Raw genomic sequence first — 19511 nt, forward strand, 5'->3', positions numbered from 1 at the left:
GTTCAGTAGCCATTGCACACACAGAATAAAAGAAATGAGAAAGAGGTTGAAAGGTAAAAACAAAAGAATAGAAAGATTGAGAGAGAGGTCGAGACTGAGAGAAGGAGAGGGGTAAGGAAGAAAGAGATGCGGTGGGGGTGGAGGAAGGGAGAAAGACACGGGCGTAGGAGGGAGGAAGGAAGGACGGAAGATGCGGTGGTGGGGGGGGAAAGAGAGAGAGAGAGAGAGATGGGGGTGAGGATTAGAGACAGAATAAGATAGAGGGAGATAGAGTAAAGCAGGAGAGAGAGAGTGTAATGGGGAGAAAAGGAGGGGGAAGAGGCAGAGAGAGAAAGAGCAACAGGGAAAAAAAAGTGATGGCTAGAAAGAAAGAAACCCAGAAATTCACAAAAGACAAAGCTATTCCTACCATTGCTCCTCTGTAGTATGCAGTTGTGATGGTTTTAAACCTTTCCTGACCAGCCGTATCCCTAAAAGTGAAGTCAATGAAAAAAATTAACACCAGGACTGAAGACGTGGGGTGGGGGCGGAGAGGAGGAGAAGATGGATGGGTAGATACCAGATTTCCCAGGGCATATCACTACACGTATTCACATTTATTTGCTCTCACTTCTCCTCCATCCCAGATCTCCGTACTCCTCTGATTCTGGCCTCTCATGCATCCCCCATTCCCATAGCTCCATTCTTGGCAGCTATGCCTTCAGCTGCTTGCGGCCGTAAACTCCGGAATTCCCTCCCTAAACCGCTCTACTCCCTCTTTCTATCTCCTTACCTCTAAAGCCCCCGACATCTATAGGTGGACATCCCTTTAACCCAAGGCTAAGAGCCAATTCAATACCCTCCACAGAACAGTAAGTCTCAAGACCCCACAATCGGTCAATACTCACCAGACTTGCAACTTTATTTTCTTCCCACTAACGTCCACAGTTTTGATCTTAAAATCAATACCTGAGGAGATAAGGGAAGATTTTAAACAAAATTACAAGGTTGGGGGGGGAGGGGGGGGCACATGGGTAAGGTGAGGAAAGATCTAAAGAGCTGCATTTTCACACAGAGGGTGGTGCGTGTCTGGAACGAGCTGCCAGAGGAAGTGGGTGGGGGCTGGTACAATTACAACATTTGAAAGGCATCTGAATGGGTATTTGAACAGGAAGGGTTCAGAGGAATGTGGGCCAAATGCTAGCAAATGGGACTGGATTAATTTAGACACAAAAACAGAAATTGCTGGAGAAGCTCAGCAGGTTTAGAAGCATCTGTGGAGAGAAATCAGAGTTAACATTTCAGATGATCGAATCAAAGTCCCTGAAGTATGAAAGCAGGCCATTTGCCCCATTGAGTCCACACCAACCCGCAAAAAAAGCATGCCATCCAGACTCACACCCCACCCCCATAAAGGTGGAATGACTCTTCCTCAGAACTAGATGAATTTAGGATATCTGGTTGGCATGTAATTTGGATCAAAGGGCCTGTTTCTGTGCTGTACAACTCTATGGCTATGATTGGCTTGAGGTGAAAAACAGAGGACCTGGAGGGTTGGGAATGATAAGCAAGTGGGACGACTGAGTATGTCTCTAACTGAAATATTACCTGGTTTCCCTCTTCTGATACAAAGGGCCGGATATGGCATTACAGTTATGTCACTGGACTGGTAATCTGCAGTCTCAGGCTAAAGTTCTGTATACATGGGCTCAAGTTCCAACTATTGTGAAACTTGAATGCAGTAAAATTCTAGAGTGAAAAGCAAGTATAACAGCAACTGAGTAACCACAGTTGTAAATAACCGTCTGATTCACTCATGCACTTTTGGAAAGATAATCTGATGTGTTTACTCGAATCCAGAATCACAGCAATGGGGTTAACTCCTAATTGCGTTCCCTGGGCAATAACTAGTGGGCTAGCCAGCAATGCCAGACCAAAAGGATCATTACCAAAAGGCTGATAAAACACAGACTGTCAGGCAATTAAAAGAAGCAAAAATGGGACTATTAGTGGTCAGTTTTGCCCAGCACAGACTCAATGGGCCGATTACTATGCTGTGGATCCCAATGATTTTTCTGCAGGTTTGATGTCACATGAAGGTCAGACCAAGTAATGATAGCAGACCCCCTGACAAGTGAGAGAAAAGCTAGTTTTAAGAAAAATTCAACTTAAATTTCACCATCTGCCACGCTGCGGTTTGAACCCATGTTCCTAGAACATTAGAATAAAACAAAAAACTCTCGCATTTCTGCCCTCAGTCCTTCCCTTCCCTCCCACAATGATAGGGTGCCCCTGGTTCTCAACACTCTCCACATCCAATTGTGAGCCATCTCCATCACCTCCAATGGGATACCGTAACCAGACACACATTTCCGTCTCCTCCCGTGTCGGCATTCTGCAAGACCCTTTTCCTCTGGGACACTCTGTTTCACTTCTTGTGAATTGCTAACATCTCCTCACGTTCACCCACGACAGCTTTCTATGCAATGGCAGGAGGTATACTAACGCTGCCCTCCCTCCTCACCATCCTAGCCCCAGACATACCTTCCAGGCGAGGTGGTGAGTTACTCACACTTCACTCAATCTCGTCTACTGTATTCACTTCACAATGTGGTCTCCTTTATGCTCAAGAGACAAAAGGCAGACCAGGTGACTGTTTTGCAGAATGCCTACATTGTTGTCTACAAACATGGCCCTGAGCTTCTAGTTGCCTGCCATTTCAACACACCACTGCACTCCTTGGCCAACATGTCAGTGTTGTGGCAAAGCTGAGAGAACACCTCATATTCTGCTTGGGGGCCCTGCAGCCTCTAGTAGCCAGCATCAAATTCGGTAAAACTTGAGCCTGATTTTGTCCTTCTGTGTTTATTACCCACCTCACACTTTGTCCTGTTACGACATAGGTTGCTTTCAGCACAGACTACCCCCATTCTCTCACAATTCTACACCATTATCACAAAACGTAGAATTGTACAGCACAGGAATGGGCCCACGATGTTGCACCAAACATGATGCCACAACAAAGTAATCCCTTCTGCCTGCCCTTGGTCTATATCCCTCTATTCCTTGCAAATTGATACACTTATCTAAAAACCCCTAAAATGCCGCTATCATATCCATCACCACCTTGGGCAACACGCTCCAGACTCCTACCACGGTCTGTGTAAAAAAAACAAAAAAAAAAATTGCCCCTCAGAACTCCTTTGAACTTTTCTCCTCTCACATTAAATTCACGCCCCCTAGTATTAGACATTTCAACGCTGGGTTGCATTCAGTACAACTCACCCATTGTCTCCTACTCTTAGCCTTATTATCATTTATTCAGCTTTTCCTTTTTATAATCTAATCCATTTTTCTAACCAACCTGTTCAGAGATGTTATGACACACTTTTGGAGCAGATGTTGTAGAGTTATACCACACGGAGACAGACCCTTTGGTCTGACCAGTCCATGCTGAACATTATCCCAAATTAGACTAGTCCGACCTGCCTGTTTCTGGCACATATTCCTCAAACATTTCTTACTCAAGTACTATCCGAATGTCTTTTAAATGTTGTAAGCGTATCTGCATCTACCGCTTCCTCTGGCAGTTCATTCCACACACGACCCATTCTGTGTGAAAAAGTTGCCCCTCATGTCCTATTTAAAACTTTCTCTTCTCACCTTAAAAATATGCCCTCTAGTTTTGAACTCCCCACCTTAAGGAAAAGATCTTATTGCTATTCACCTTATCTGTGCACCTCATGATTTTACACACCCCTACAAGGATGGACTTGAACCTGGGCCTCCTGGTCCAGGAGTAGGGACACTACCACTGAGCTTTTCTTCTGTCCCTGTCTGCTTCCATAATCCCCTTGAAAACCTACCCCTTTCATATCTCTCTCTCTCTCTCTCTCTCTCCCCCTCAACTCCAATTCCCCCTCTCCCCTCTTTCCCCAACTTTAGCCTAAGCATCAATACCATGTTTTTCCCAGCTACTAACAGTTCAGTCTCCTGGGCTCGAAACATTAATTCTGCTTTTGTTCCCCCCACAGATCCTGCCAGACCTGCTGAGTTTCTTCGACCATTTCTGTTTTTGTCTCTAAAACATTAGCCTCGGATTCTGGATTGCTGACATGACCACTACACCTCCTCTTTGCAGCACAAGGAAGATACAAGCTAACATTTTAGTTAGAGTCAGACTCATCCAGTCAAACCTGGGATGCTAAACCCCTTGACCACACTTTAGAAAACACACACCTGTGATTTCCTATAGGGTGCTTTACAAATCCGACTCCTTTTTCTCAATTAAATCCCTTCTGCAAGTCATAGAAAGCAGATGGAAGCCATTCAGCCCATCACAGCTTCGCCAGTACAACCAGGTCTGGCAGAATTAAACCCTCTGGAACTTTTTCTTTATTTCTTTTTGGAAAAAAAATTCTAAGCAAGTTTGAGATGCTTGCTTTCATCGCTCAGACCATTGAGTTTAGGAGCTGGGACGTCGTGTTGCAGATGTACAGTACATTAATGAGGCCTCTTCTGGTTGTCCTATTATACTAAGGATAGTATTAAATTGGAAGGTGTTCCGAAAAGATTTGAGAGGATGTTACAATGGCTGGAGAGTTTGAGATACAACAAGAGGCTGGATAGGCTGGGACCTTTTTCACTGGAGCAGTGGAGGTTGAGAGGTAAACTCGGAGGTTTTTAAAAACACCAGGGACATAAATAAGGTTAAAAGCAACTTTTTTTTTGCCTAGGGTTTGAGAGTTCAAAACTACAGGGCATAGTTTTAAGGTGAGAGGAAAAATTAAAAGAGACTTAAGGGTCGTTTGTGTGTGGAACGAACTACCAGAGGAAGTAGTAGCTACAGGTACAGTTACAACATTTAAAAGACATTTGAACAGGAAAAGTTTAGAAGGAAATGAGCCAAATGCAGGTGAATGGGACTAGTTTAGTTTGGGAAACTTGTTCGGCTTGGATGGAAGGGTCTGTTTCTATGCTGTACATCTCTATGGTTTTTTTGTCATGAAAAACACAATGTGTTGGCCAAATCCTTGGAACAAAGGCAGTTGAAACTTAAAACAGAGCTAAGCAATATAGGACAGATCGGAAATCAGAAATAGGGACAGGAGGAGGTCATTCAGCCCCTTGAGCCAGCTCCACTATCAATAAAGTCATGGCTAATTGATTTGTGCCTCAACTCCATCTCTCTTCCTGCACATCTACCATAACTCTTGATTCCATTGTCCACAGAAATGTGTCTATCTCGGCCTTGAATATATTCAATGATGAAGCCCCCACCGTTCTCTGTGGAGAGAGATTTGCACAAACTCACGGTCCTCAGACAGAAGAAATTCTTCTGTCTAAACGTCAGATGCAATAACTCCTTGTTAAATGGGAAAGCTGTTATTCTGAAGCTGGCACCTTGTTGCACATTCTGCCACCGGGGCATCATGCTCTCAGCAGTGGCTATCCCCCTCTGCATTGTCACATGTGCTCAAAATAGTTAACGCCCCAGCACTGATCCCTGTCACGCTCCACTAATTACAGGTCGCCAACTGAAAATTACCTGCTCATCAAAACTTTTCATTTCCTGTTTGTCAGCCAATGCTCTATCCACTATAATAATAAGCCACCCACAGCACCATGAGAGCTTTTCTCTTGTGCAATAACTTTTTATTTGAAACATTATTGGAACGGTGGCTCAGTGGTTAGCACTGCTGCCTCACAGCATCAGGGACCCAGATTCAATTCCACCCTCGGGCAACTGTGTGTAGGGAGCTTGCACATTCTCTGTGTCTATGAGGGTTTCCTCCCATAGTCCAAAGATGTGCAGGTTAGAGGGGGGATTGGCTGTGCTGCATTGCCACATGGTAGTCAGGGATGTGCAGGCTAGATGAATCAGCCATAAGGGAAGAGTGAGCGTGGGTCTGGGCGAGATGCTGTTTGGAAGTGTGAATTTGATGGGCTGAATAGCCTGCTTCCAAATTCTACGAGTGGTAGAGAGGAATTCTACGAGTGCTGTCCTCCCACAGAGTGAATGGAAAACCTGGCACACTCCCCACCCATTCCCAAAAATATATGAGGGAATTTCCTTTTTTGTTCAACTTTAGAATTCATTCATGGATTGAGGGCATCACTAGGTAGGTCAGCATTTCTTGTCCATCCTTAATACCCCCCGGGGACATCTGACAGTCATTAAATTTACTCAGTCTGGAGTCATACCCAAGCCATACTGAGTAAGGACAGCAGATTTTTCTCCCTCATGGAAGGGTCTAGGCCCGAAACGTCAGCTTTTGTGCTCCTGAGATGCTGCTTGGCCTGCTGTGTTCATCCAGCTTCACACTTTGTTATCTTGGATTCTCCAGCACCTGCAGTTCCCATTATCACTCACACTACATGGTCACCAGTTTTGTCTTATTGAATCCAAACGGACACAGTGAAATTAGAAACAAATCGCCAGAACATTAACCCACGGTTCTGGATTACTGGTTAGTTGACACTATCACTGGTGTCTCCTCCCCACCCCTGCACTGACCCTCCTCCCCCAGTATTCTAATAATGTCGTTCCTTTGCTTAATGTTTAAACATTCTAGTTCCTAGCAATTCCATGACAACGTATGATACGGAAACCCTGAAGCAATTATCATTTACCCAACACATCAGGTGTCAACCTGGACTCTACACAACACTGATGTTTATACAGGACTACAGCGGTTCAAGAAGGCAGCTCACCACCACCTTGTCAATGGTAACTAGGGATGGGCAATAAATACTGGCCCAGCCAACACATCCCACCGGTGAATAAATAAAAAGATGTAGGAGCAGAATTTGCCTATTTGGTCCATTCAATTTGCTCTGCCATTCAATGAGATCATGGCCGATGTTATTGAGTCATACAGTACAGAAGCAGACCCTTTGGTCCATCCAGTCCATGCCAACCCATATTTCCAAGCTAAACTAGTCCCACCTACTTGCGCCTGGCCCACATCCCTCCAAACCTTTCCTATTCATGTACTTATCCAAATGTTTTTTAAAAGGTTATAATTGTACTCACATCCACCACATCCTCAGGCAGTTCACTCTGCACACAAACCACCTTCTGTGTAGAAAATAATTCTCAACTCCACTTGCCTGCTTTTTCCTCTCCATAAAGCTCGATTCCCTTCCTGATTAAAAATCTGTCTCTCTCATCCTTATTGACTCAACCTCGACAGCTCTCTGCGGTAAAGGATTCCACAGATTTGCTCCCCTCGGAGAGGAAACAAGATCTGTCTTAAATGGGTGACCCCTTACCCTGAGATGATGCTCTCTGGGCTCAGACCCTCTCAAAGAGAAATAACTTCTCCACGTCTAACCTATTAAGCTCCCTAACTGATGTTTCAACAAGGTCATTTCCTTTTTCTGAATGCCAGTGACCACCAGCTCAACCTACCCACATAACAGAATCCCTCCATATTCAGGGTTGAACTAGTGAACTGGGCCCCCTCGAATCGTAGAATCCCTGCAATGTGGAAGGCGGCCATTTTGGCCATTGAGTCCACTGTGGCCCTCTGAAGATCATCCCACCCAGACCAATCCCCTTACCCTGCATTTCCAATGGCTAATACACCTAGTCTGCACATCCCTGGGCACTACACCACGACCAATCACCCTAACCTGCATATCTTTGGACTGTGGAGCACCCAGAGGAAAACCCATATAGAAACAAGGAGATGTACAAGATACACACACACACACACGTTGCCCAAGGCTGGAGCTGAACCTGTGTTCCTTGGGCTGAGAGGCAGCAGTGCTAATCACTGAGCCACTGTGCTGCCCCAATGCCCATACATATTACCTTAGATAAGGGGTCTAAACTGTTCAAGGTATTCCAGCTTTTACACTCCATTCTCTTTGAAGTAAAGATCATCTATTACCTGCTTCCCCTATGACTCGCTGAGCTGACAGGCAAGCATTTTGAGATTCATGCACTGGGACCTAGAAATCTCTGTGCTATAGCTTTCTAGCCCATCTCTCTCCACTGAAATCATGCTCAGCTCCTGTATCCTTCCTACCAAAGTGCATAACCTCATGTTTTCCCCAATAGTGCTGCCATCCACCAAGCCTGGGTCCACTCACTTAGCCTGTTGCTATCCCTCTTCAGACTGTGTCATTCTCACTATACGGAGACATATTGGCTCAGGAAAGGACGTGCTATCTTGAAGAAATTATTACTCAGTACACTGACTGCTGCATGCTTATATTAATTATTAACTTTTTAAAATCCTGTTACAAGTGATTCCTGTTGTTCTTTTTGTTGGGTAAGTGATAGGGAAGCACTCCAGATGGTCAATAGAGTCCAATAGCTCAAACCCTCCCACTGATGGAAGCTTTTGCATCTCTGCAACGCCATCCATCAATAACCCAGTTTTGTCTTAAACAGCTGCAAGTCTTGTTTCCCTTTCACTCCCTATAATCACTCATCTAACATGGCTCCTGATCTAGTGGCATGTTGATTTTAAAATTCACATCTTTGTGCTTAGGGGAGGCAGTGGTATTCATGAATCATGGAATTCCTACAGTGTGGAAGCAGGCCATTTGGCCTACTGAATCTATACCGACCCTCCAAAGAGCATCCCACCCAGACCCACTCCCCTAACCTTTTCCTGTAACCTTGCATTTTTCAGTATTCTCGGCAGACTAGTTCATCCAGCATTCCAACATTGTGTTCTAAGGATATGGGTTGATAATGCATCAGGTAATAACCTTCCTCAGGAAGTTTATTCCACATGTGTACCACCCTATGTGTAAGAATTTTTCCCTCATGTCTCCTCTTTCCTTAAAAATGTGTCTCCTAGTCTTGAAATCCCCCATCCTAGGGAAAATCACCTATCATTAACCCCATCTCTACCCCCTCATGATTTTATAAATCTCTATAAGGCCACCTCTCAACCTGCAAAAAAGTCCCAGCAGTTCTTTATAACTCAAACCTTCCACACCCTGGCAACATCCTGTCAAATCTCTTCTGAACCCTCTCTAGCTTAATAATATCCTTCCTGTAACAGACATACAGCATTTTTGCCATAAACAAATACTGTCATCTTGCAGAGGTCTGACACGCACGTACATGTGCACTTTCTGACAGAGCTCCAAACTCTATTCCCTATTTACTGATTCCATCCCTCTAATCCTTCCTGGCAACACTCCTTGCTGGGGGAGACCAGTCAGTATGGATCAGTTTAGTGATTTATTGACTTATTGTCACATGTACTGAAATACAGTGAAAAGCTTTGTTTATGAGTGAAACAGGCAGATCACAGCAAGCAAAGGATGTACGGATCAATGGGAGCTCAATTATCCTTTTGGCTGGGGTATGGATATTCAGGATCTGCTTCCTTCTCCTACAGGGGAAGTCATGGTTCCTTCCTCTGTTGTGTCACTGGACACAAAACATTAACTTTGATTTTTTTCTTCACAGGTGCTGCCTGGTCTGCAGAGCTTTTCCAGCAACTTCTGTTTTTGTTGCAGGTTAGAGTGGATTGGCTATGTTAAATTGCCCCATAGTGTCCAGGGATGTGTAGATTAGGTGAGTTAGCCATGGAAAATGCAGGTTACAGGGATAGAATAGGGTATGGGGGGGGGGGGGGGGGTGGGGGTGTAGTGGGATGGGTGGGATCCTCCTCTTAGAAGGACCTAATGGGCTGTTTCCACACTGTTAGGGATTCTGTGAAAGATGACAGTGGTTCCCCACTGACTGGAATGTGCATTCTGGGTTATTAGAGAAGCAAATTACGATATGTAAAATGCATCTGGATGGGTACATGAATAGGAAAGGATAGAGAGATATGGGCCAAATGCTGGCAAACAGGTCTTGATCAATTTAGGATATCTGGTTGGCATGGGATGAGTTGGACCAAATGGTCTGTTTCCAGATGGCTCAATGACCATCCTCACCTGGTCTGGGCCTACATGTGACTCCAGACACACGGCAATGTGGCTGACTCTAAACTGCCCTCTGGGCAAAGTCGCAATGAGCAATAAATGCTGGCCTAGCCAGTGACACCCACGCCTTGTCAATGAGTAAATTAAATTAATTGTGATCTTTGGAAATTAACATTTTGGGAGCGCACCTGTCTTTCAAGCATGTATCTGTACGTATTTTTAAATCAACTTGTCCAGACTTGTTCCAACATGCCTCTGGAGCAGGTGGGACTAGAACCTTCTAGCTGAACAGCCGACACACCACTACAGCCCTGCAGAGATCTGTAAGCAAACACCTTACCGATAACATCAACCTTCATTGACTTGTGCCCTAGCAGACGTTCCCTTGTCAGACTCGTGCAGATCTGCATTCTTAAAGATGTGATTCTGCTCCCAGGGAAAGGTTTTTTTTATATTTAACTCCAAACTTGGCTTCTCATTTCCTTCAATTTCATTCTCAGTTGTTCTGCTGAAAGTGTTCAGCCCGTCCCTCTACCACTGACAACAAACTGCGTGTTTACCATAAACCTCTCCCAAATGGTAGCAGGCTCAACTCCGACTCACTCTGACCTTCCCCCCAACCCCACCAACACGGGGAACCTATGGGTTTAGATCCCAATTCAGAAGGAGGCTTTTTATTTCAGTCCATACTCCAGAGCGAGCATCTACCTGAAACGTCAACCCTGCTTTCTCTCCACAGATGCTGTCACACCTGGTTTGTTTCCGATTTCCAGCATCCACAGTTCACTGAAAACGGATTGTCTGGTCATTATCACTTACTGTGCTCAAATTGGCTATAGTCAAATGCGCTAAAAGCCTTCTCTACAATGAGCTTTTACATATCATGCGATGTCTCCAAGATGGCAGAGGGGTAGGACTCCTGAACTGGAGCATACCTGCTCCATCTGTTTTACCTTTTCTTCCTCCCCCCCCCCCCCCCCCTCACTTTTTGCGTGTGTTCCTTCTTTTTCGTTTTACCTCTTGTCCTTGGACAGCATTGGCGGAGTAAAGGCTAGCACGGACTCCCAGCCTCAGAGTGGACTCGGACATATGTGGCACGGTGGCTCAGTGATTAGCACTGCTGCCTCAGCACCAGGGACCTCGGTTCGATCCCACCCTCGGGTGACTGTGTGGAGTTTGCACATTCTCCCTGTGTCTGCGTGGGTTTCCTCTGGATGCTCTGGTTTCCTCCCACAGTCCAAAGATGTGCAGGTTAATGTGGATTGGCCATGCTAAATTGCCCCGTAGTGTCCAGGGATGTGCAGTCTAGAGGGACTACCCATGGGAAATACAGAGTAACAGGAATAGAGTAGAGGGTTGGGATGCTCTTTCGTGGGTCAGTGTGGACTCGATGGAGCGAATGGCCTGCTGCCACACTGTCGGGATTCTATGACTGTGGTTCTGAACTCCTATTTCTCTATTTTTCTAACTAACTGCCAGACTTTCATTTCTTTATTTTTCTAATTTTTTTCCCTAAGAAATTGAACTTAAATCTGTAGCTGTGTGCCTTTGTACCTCAGATAGAGGAGACTTGTAACCTTTTCACTGTGCTTATGTGACAATAAAGCTAATTCTTCTAGGCATCATGCAGAGTGAGTGAACGCTCTTGGGCAAGTGTGAAATATTCTATATTAGATTATCACAGTGCAGTTCACGGTTGCAGGGTTTGTGCTATAGGGAAAGGTTGAATAGGCCAGGGCCATTTTTCCTGGAGTGTTGGAGGCTGAGGGGTGACCTTCTAAAGGGGTATGGATAGTTCGCTTCCCCCGGGTAGTGGAGTCCAAAACTTGAGGGAATAGGTTTAAGGTTAGATGGGAAAGATATAAAAGGGACCTGAGGGACAATGGTTTCAGAGGGTGGTGCGTGTACAAAAAGAGCTGCCAGAGAAAGTGGTGGAGGAGGGTACAATTACTACATTTAAAAGGCATCTGGATGGGTATGTGACTAGGAAGGGTTTAGAAGGACATGGGACAAATACTGGCAAATGGGACAAGATTAATTTAGGAAATCCGGTCAGCATGGACGAGTTGGAACAAAGGGTCTGTTTCCGTACTGTACTGCTCTATGCTCTAATTCACACATTAACAACTTCAGTAAGGACAGAACTACCTACCTTATAACTCAGAGGCGAAAATACTGACAGTGAGCCGGGCTGTAAGCCAACAGTAATATGATATTTTAAAAAACAAAACTATCCAAACCTCACCAGTACCCAAATGCTACTGAAAAACATTGCTGGTCACGCTGACAACACAGCCAGCAAACAGCAAGGCAGAGCTAGAATAAACAAGGGTTGTAGCTTCGAGAAACACTCCTGGAACAGGGCACACTGAGGTCTTTATCTCTCCACATTTCTGTCAGCCACAACGTGACCAGATTTGTTGCAGAGAGTCCGTAAACACTCTGACAAAGTACAAGACGACATTATTAGGCTTACAGAATGGGCACATAGTCTTCAGGTGGCATATTTTGGCAGGAAGAAAATAAATAGGTGACCTAATGAGAGAACAGTAGAGTCTAAGCAAAGCAGAGGAGAAAAGGGATTAAAGTGTAAATCATGAGAAGTAATAACGTGGATTAATAAGGCCATAAAATTTCAACACTGTGCTCAGGCGGATACCTCAGGAGCAGAATGAGATTTGACAGTTTTTCATTTATACTGAGACTTGCAAATTAACGTGTGCAGTTCAGTTCTCCTTGTAAGAAAAAATTATTAGGATGCTGTGCAAAACTTGCAAGGATGATCCCAGAATGGAGCGTGTACCAATGCCGGGAAAGACTTAACTTGTGAAGAGAGGGCTGAGGTGGGGAAGGATAATCTGATTCTGAGGTCTTTCGGGTTTTGGAAGGGGTCCAGCAGGGTAGACACGAAGGTGATGTTTCCACTTGGGTGTGTGCAGAACCAGGAGTCTATCAACTTAAGACGGTCACTCATAAATCCAATCACAAATTCAGGAGAAACATCTTCACCCAGAAAGCAGCTCCCATGGGGATTAGGGAGAATGGAGCACTTGCTCCTGCGGGGAGTCGGGGGGAAAATGGGAGAACTGGGTCCCACAGGAAAGAGGTCAAGGTGAATAGCAAAGATGCACTGAAGGAAGAACCTGAACAAAAGCACAAAAAAAACATGGAATAGAAGGTAAGGAGCAGGAATAGCACCTACAGATACCAGGGACATAACAGCTAATCCAATACACTATGTAAAATCACCTCGATGTGTGAACATCAGTGCCTGGAAATTCGCAGACACATTCCATCAGAAGCTGTTTGACATCAAAATGACACCCAGAGGAAAGGAATTAAGTTTTGATTTCAGATTAAATTGAAGAGGTTACATTCCGTCGACGGTAGAAAGTTAAAGGTGATCTAACCGAGGTGTTTAAAAAGAATGAAAGAACTGAGGGAACATTCTGAAAAAATTGCCCAGAGGTCTGGTGTCTCTGGCTTCCCACCCTGTGGGTTCCCATCGATGCTGTTCTGCACACATTCATCAGGGATGTCAGGAAGCTTTTCTCCACGGTAAGCAGAGCCAAAACATTCCAGAATAGAATTTGCAGGGAACTAAGCCAAACATACCCTTCGAACAGATGGAAATTGGGAGGCATCAGTCAGCTGCTCCCCAGAAGGGAAAGAACAACTTGCATTTCTGTAGTGCCTGCCCCCACCCCAGGATGACACATGGCATTTGTGACAGACGATCAAAGTACATTTACAACAGAGTCGCCGCCAAGCAGAAATGTGATCAGAGTTTTTCTTTAAGCGAAGTTTTGTTTGTTTTGTTTTGGATCTATTGTTTTTCCATAAACTCAGGTAACAACTTCCCTGGATTAGCAGCTGCTGTGAAATTTAACCCTCCGACAGTGTGGCACTTCCTTGCCGCTGGCCATCCAACAGCACAACACGCTCTTGGCGCTGACCCTCTGACAGTGCCGAGGGGAAAGATCAAATACAATTCCAAATCCTGATCCCTGGATTTTAAGCTGGAAAGTGAACACTTCAGATTGTCTGGAAAGGATGTAACATTGATGCCTCGGTTCACACTGCGATGAGCCTAGTTAGGTGCCAGCACCCTGGAAGTCAGACTACACCTTAGTAGGAACAAGAGGGGAGATGGGATAAGAACTTCCAAGCAACACTTGGCTGGTGACTCTACTCTTTCCCAGCTGTAGCTGCTGAGGAGGATGGAATGGGGATGGTATAGACAGCTATACCCTTTATCTAACCCCATGCTGTTCCTGTCCTGGGAGTGTCAAAGGAGCTTTACACTATATCTAACTGTGCAGTCTCTGTCCTGGGCATGTATGACATGGGCAATGTATTAGGGAGATACCCTTTTAGTTTAAAAGAGTAAAGGGAGTTGTATTCTGTATCTAATCTGCACTCCCTGCCCTGTGTGTGTGTGTGAGAGAGAGAGAGAGAGAGAGGGGTGGGGGGTGGGGCATTACTCTGCATCTCACTGCATGCTGTCCCCTTTCGTGGGAGTGTTTGATGGGGACATTGTAGAAGGAGCTTTACTCTAAAATTTACAGCTAGTAAGTTTGGAAGCTTGCAACAGAGCCACATAGCATGGAAACAGACTCTCTGTCCAATCAAGTTACCCAAACTAAAGTAATCCTATTTGCCTGCGTATGGCCCACATCCCCCTGAACCCTTCATACTCATGTCCCCATCCAAACGTCTTTTAAATGTTGTAACTGTACCTGCATCTACCACTTCCTCTGGCAGTTCACTCCACATATGAACCATCCTCTGCATGAAAATGTTGCCCCTCAGGTCCCTTTTAAATCTTTCTCTTCTCACCTTACGCCCTCTAGTTTTGAACCCCTCCCTGCAACCCTAGGGAAAATACCTTTTCTATTCACCTTACCTCACGATTTTATAAACGTCTACAAGATCACCCTCAACCTTAGTCCCACCTTACCCAGCCTCTCCCTATAACTCAAAACCCTCCCGTACCAGCAGCAAAACTGGAATCCATGGGAACTGACTGCACTTCTCGAAAGTTAATTCTAGTCTCTCTGTGTGTATCTTCTCTGTGGCTGTCTTCAATGTATTCTGCACTCTGTTCTGCTACTCTATGTAGTAAATATTGCCGCTTGTAAACATTATGTCTACCTGGGACAGGAGGCAAAACATTGCATTCAAACCCTTGATCAAATTTATGGCACTTCTGCCGGGACAGATTCAACGCTGGCACGGACAGCTATCCTCCTCAACTTCTGAGTTCAGCAGTCTTGAACCTGCAACTTTTTGAGTCACCATTGACAATGGCTAGCATCCAGGAGATTGTGATCCTGACAGGAAGGACATCCAGATGGTGGAATGCCGAGGATGCACATTTGTCAAGATGGGCCTGGCAGGAGAGGCAGAAGCCTGGGATCACGCAGTAGTTGTGTTGGCCTGCCTGGTTCACAAACTGGGTGGTTTAGCAAGGGGTTTTCTTCCCCCCCCTGAGCAGGACAGGTTGGCGAGTGGAACGATTGTTTGATAGCTTTAAAAAGATTTGAGGAAATGGTTGCCGAGTTTAAAAGGACACCATGATTCAGGACAATTTAAATATTTTAGGACACAGCCCTCAATTGCCAATTTCCTTCCTCAATTTTAATTGGAGCAATTTTCTGCAGGTTTCTGGAATGTTTTGGACAGGGGTTTCTGCTTTAATTGTGCTTTAGAATGCCAGGCCTTACTTGTTGCTGTCTCACGGGTACACCGCTCCTCAAACTCTACCCTGCCTTCAATGGTGGAATTTTGACCAAATTTGACAGACCCTCATTCTACTGATGGCAAGATAGAGGGAGATCTCATGTGGGTGGCGTTGGATCCTAAAGGGGAAATTCCATTATACCGTCCTTAAGCCAGTGTCAGGACTACAGGTCACAGTCCCTCTCCCTCTCCCTCCCACTCCATCCCATCCTCTCTCACTCTCTGCAGTCCAGTCGTGGCTTTGATGGGTGGCACAAAGGCTCTGTGGTTAGCACTGATGCCTCATGGCACTGGGGTTCCTGGGTTCAATTTCACTCTCAGGTGACTGTCTGCGTCAAGTTTGCGCATTCTCCCCCCAGTGTTTCCTTTATTCATTATCGGGATGTGCAAGTTAGGGTGGATTGGCCATGCTAAATTGCCTTATAGCGAGCAGGGATGTGCAGGTTAGGGTGGATTGGCCGTGCTATAGTGCCCAGGGATGTGCGGGTTAGGGTGGATTGGCCGTGCTAAATTACCCCGTAGTGCCCAGGGATGTGCGGGTTAGGGTGGATTGGCCGTGCTAAATTACCCCGTAGTGCCCAGGGACGTGCGGGTTAGGGTGGATTGGCTGTGCTAAATTGCCCCGTAGTGTCAAGCAGATGTGCAGGCTTACGTGGAATAGCCATGGGAAATGCAAGGTTACAGGGCTAAGGGTCTCACCATGTGGGATGCTCTTCAGAGTGCCCAGAGTGCTTGAAGTCGATGTGATGGGCCGAATGGTATGTTTCAGCACTGGAGAATCTCTATAAGGTGTAGAAGTTGGACTCACTGGAGGTGTGGGCGGGGAGAAAACAAGACTGCCTCTCGATCTGCAAACTGTCGACTCTTCGAGATGCAGTCATTTAATCACTGATTTATATTCTAAATACTTGGCCCAACTCACTGCTTTGGCTGTGGAATGTGTGAGCAAAAGACAGGGAATATGCGATCTGCTATGTCGAAATTTTGGGAGCTGGAGTACAATCTGTAATTCCTGCCTGCCCGTGGCCTGACCCAGATTTCCCAGAACAACGCTGGGTCAGTGTGACGTGATAAACTGGGTATTATATTTCTCCCACTAATTATTCAATGGTTACACTGCTGGAGGAGGACACTCAGCCCATCAGTGTAGTCCTCCTCCTCCTTACCCTTCTTCCTTTTCAGAACAGTCTGATTCTCTCGAAAGCCTCAATTGAACCCTCCTTCCACCACAACCTCAGGCGGCACATTCCAGACCCTAACGACTCGCTGCCTGAAAACCTTTTTAATCTCATGTTATTTTTGAATCCCTGCACCCTACCCCCACCACACTAGATTCACACAATTACTTCCAGAACTCTGTCCACACCCAGCATGATTCCAAACACCTTGATCAAATCTCCTGGTAAACCTCTAAGGTGAGCAGTCCCAGCTTCTACAGTCCTCACTTGACCCGAGTCTAACCCTGTTCTGCCTGCATTTAGCGCTGAAGTCCAAAAATCCTGGAACACTTACAAGGCTTTGAGACAGATGATGCAAAAGACAAACTTAATAATACCAATTGAAAGGACATTGCACATGTTTCTGGTTTTGTATATTTCTCAGTTAGCTGCAAAGACAGATAGTTGGTCTGTAGTTATCACATCAATGTTAACGTTGGGCATTGAGGACATTAACCCCAGCTCCTGTCTGCATATATAAAAAAAAAAATCAAGGCTGCACTTTTGAAGAACAGCAGTAAAGAGGACAGGAACTCCTATCTGGTGTCCCTGGGGCCCATATTTATCTTCTCATCAAATATCACAGAACAAATGCATTATCTGGTCATACAGTCATAGAGCTGTGCAGCACAGAAACTGACCCTTCGGTCCAACTTGTCCATGCCGACCAGATATCCTAAATCCATTTGGTCTCATTTGGCAGCATTTGGCCCATATCCCTCTAAACCCTTCCTATTCATTTACCCATCCAGATCTTTATAAATGTTGTAACTGTACCAGCCCCCACCACTTCCTCTGGCAGCTCATTCCCTACATACACCACCCTCTGTGTGAAAAAGCTGCCCCTCAGGTCCCTTTTAAATCTTTCCCCTTTCACCTTAAACCTATGCCCCTTTAGTTTTGGACTTCCCTACCCCTGGAGCAAAAGACCTTGACTATTCAGCCTATTAATGCCCCTCATGGTTTTATAAACCTGTATAAGGTCACCCCTCAGCTTCCGACGCTCCAGGGAAAATAGCCCCAGCCTATTCAGCCTCTCCCTGTAGATCCAACCCTGGAAAATCTTTTCTGAACATCACAACTGCGGCTACCTTTCAGAACTCCCATTAGCTTCGAAGAGCCTTGGGATGGTTTGAGGTCGTGAAAGAGGTGACAAAAAATGCACCTACTTTCTTTGACTTCACATTTGAGAGCCACAGATATGTAAAGCTAAAAGAGCTCTCACCCCACATTATACCGTCCCTGAGGTGTGCACACACTCTAGTTCACAATGATTGCTGAGGGCATCCAATATTGCAGATCAGATTCTACTCACAAAACTTCAGATCAGATGAAACAGCAACTATTTTGGTGATTTTGGTAGAAGGATCAATATGCCCCCACACACAGGGGTGAACTACCCTTCCAGCTCTTCCTTCAAATGGTGCTGAGAAATCTCTAAGGGGTAACTGAGAGGGCAGGTGAATCTTTCTTTAATGTTTCATCAGAAGTTAACACCCAACAGCACAGCAATCCTCCAGAACTGATGCCACATGGTGCTCCATCATCACAAATTCTCCAACTGTGTAGCACTCCCTCAGCACCGACCTTCCGACAGCGCAGCTCTCACACTGGAAGTGTCAGCCTGGTCAACATATTTATCAACAGCCTGTCTGGAAATGCTGTTAGTGCCATTTATGGGAGGCAAACTCAGCAGTCAAACGGTGCACAGCAAGATCCCACAAATGACCAGATAACCTGGGCTTTTTTTTTTATTTTAGACAGGGGAAATATTGACCAGTGAGAAACCCCAAACCCACCCCGTCAGGAATGCCACGTGATCTTTAACCTCCAGCCGAGGTGGCAGACTGCTCAGTTTAACAACTCGTCCAAACACAGCTCCTCTGGTAGTGTAGCACTCCCTTATCACTGCGCCGATAATGCATTTGGGTCCCGGAGCAGGAAGTGATCCCACAAATACCTCCAAGCTAGAGGACAACTGCTGAACCATTAGAAAATTAAGGGATACATTCTATAGCGCAGCCTCTTCCACACAAACCTACATGTGAGCAGCAGGAGGAGGCCACTCAATCCCTCTGCTAGCCGAGAAGATCAAGGCAGGTCAACCTATGGCCTCGACTCCACTTTGCTCCCATGTTAGTCAAGAAGATGCTTTTAAATATCTCTGCTACTTTCCAGGGAGGACCAATGACTCTCTTTTCGTTTTAAGTGGTGGCCCTCACACCCTCTCGTTCTACACTGCAGGGCAGAAACATCCATCTCTTTCGGGCTCTCACACGGTTCAACATCATCACCCTGTTCATTCACAGGATCCCTACGGCGTGGAAACAGGTCATTCAGCTGATTGAGTCCACACCAACCCTCTGAAGAGCATTCAACGACTCTATCCTATCCTTGTAAAGCTCCATTTCCCATGGCTAACCCACCCCAACCTGCACATCCTTGGACGCTATGGGACAATTTCCCATAGCCAATCCATCCTCATTTGCGCATCCCGGGACACTGTGGGACAATGTAGCATGGCCACTCCACCCTAATCTGCACATCTTTGGACTGTGGGAGTAATCCGGAGCACCCAGAGGAAAGTCACGCAGACACAGGGCAGGGTGAGCGTACAAAATCCGCACAGTCATTCACAGAGGGGGTAATCGAACCCAGGTCTTGGTGCTG

At 45.7% G+C, this 19511-nt stretch overlaps 1 protein-coding gene across 1 annotated transcript in view; it reads right to left on the reverse strand.

The window, feature by feature from the left end:
* LOC125449666 (ras-related protein Rab-13-like) overlaps positions 1-19511 on the reverse strand; it is a 49542-nt gene that overhangs the window by 16365 nt on the left and 13666 nt on the right. The window contains exons 4-5 of the mRNA XM_048525521.2: positions 888-948; positions 410-470 (exon numbers count right to left, since the gene is read on the reverse strand). Coding sequence (XP_048381478.1) covers positions 410-470; positions 888-948 — 122 coding nt within the window. The remainder of the gene's footprint in view (positions 1-409; positions 471-887; positions 949-19511) is intronic.

This window comes from Stegostoma tigrinum, chromosome 47 (assembly GCF_030684315.1).
Source record: "Stegostoma tigrinum isolate sSteTig4 chromosome 47, sSteTig4.hap1, whole genome shotgun sequence".
Lineage (NCBI taxonomy): Eukaryota > Metazoa > Chordata > Chondrichthyes > Orectolobiformes > Stegostomatidae > Stegostoma > Stegostoma tigrinum.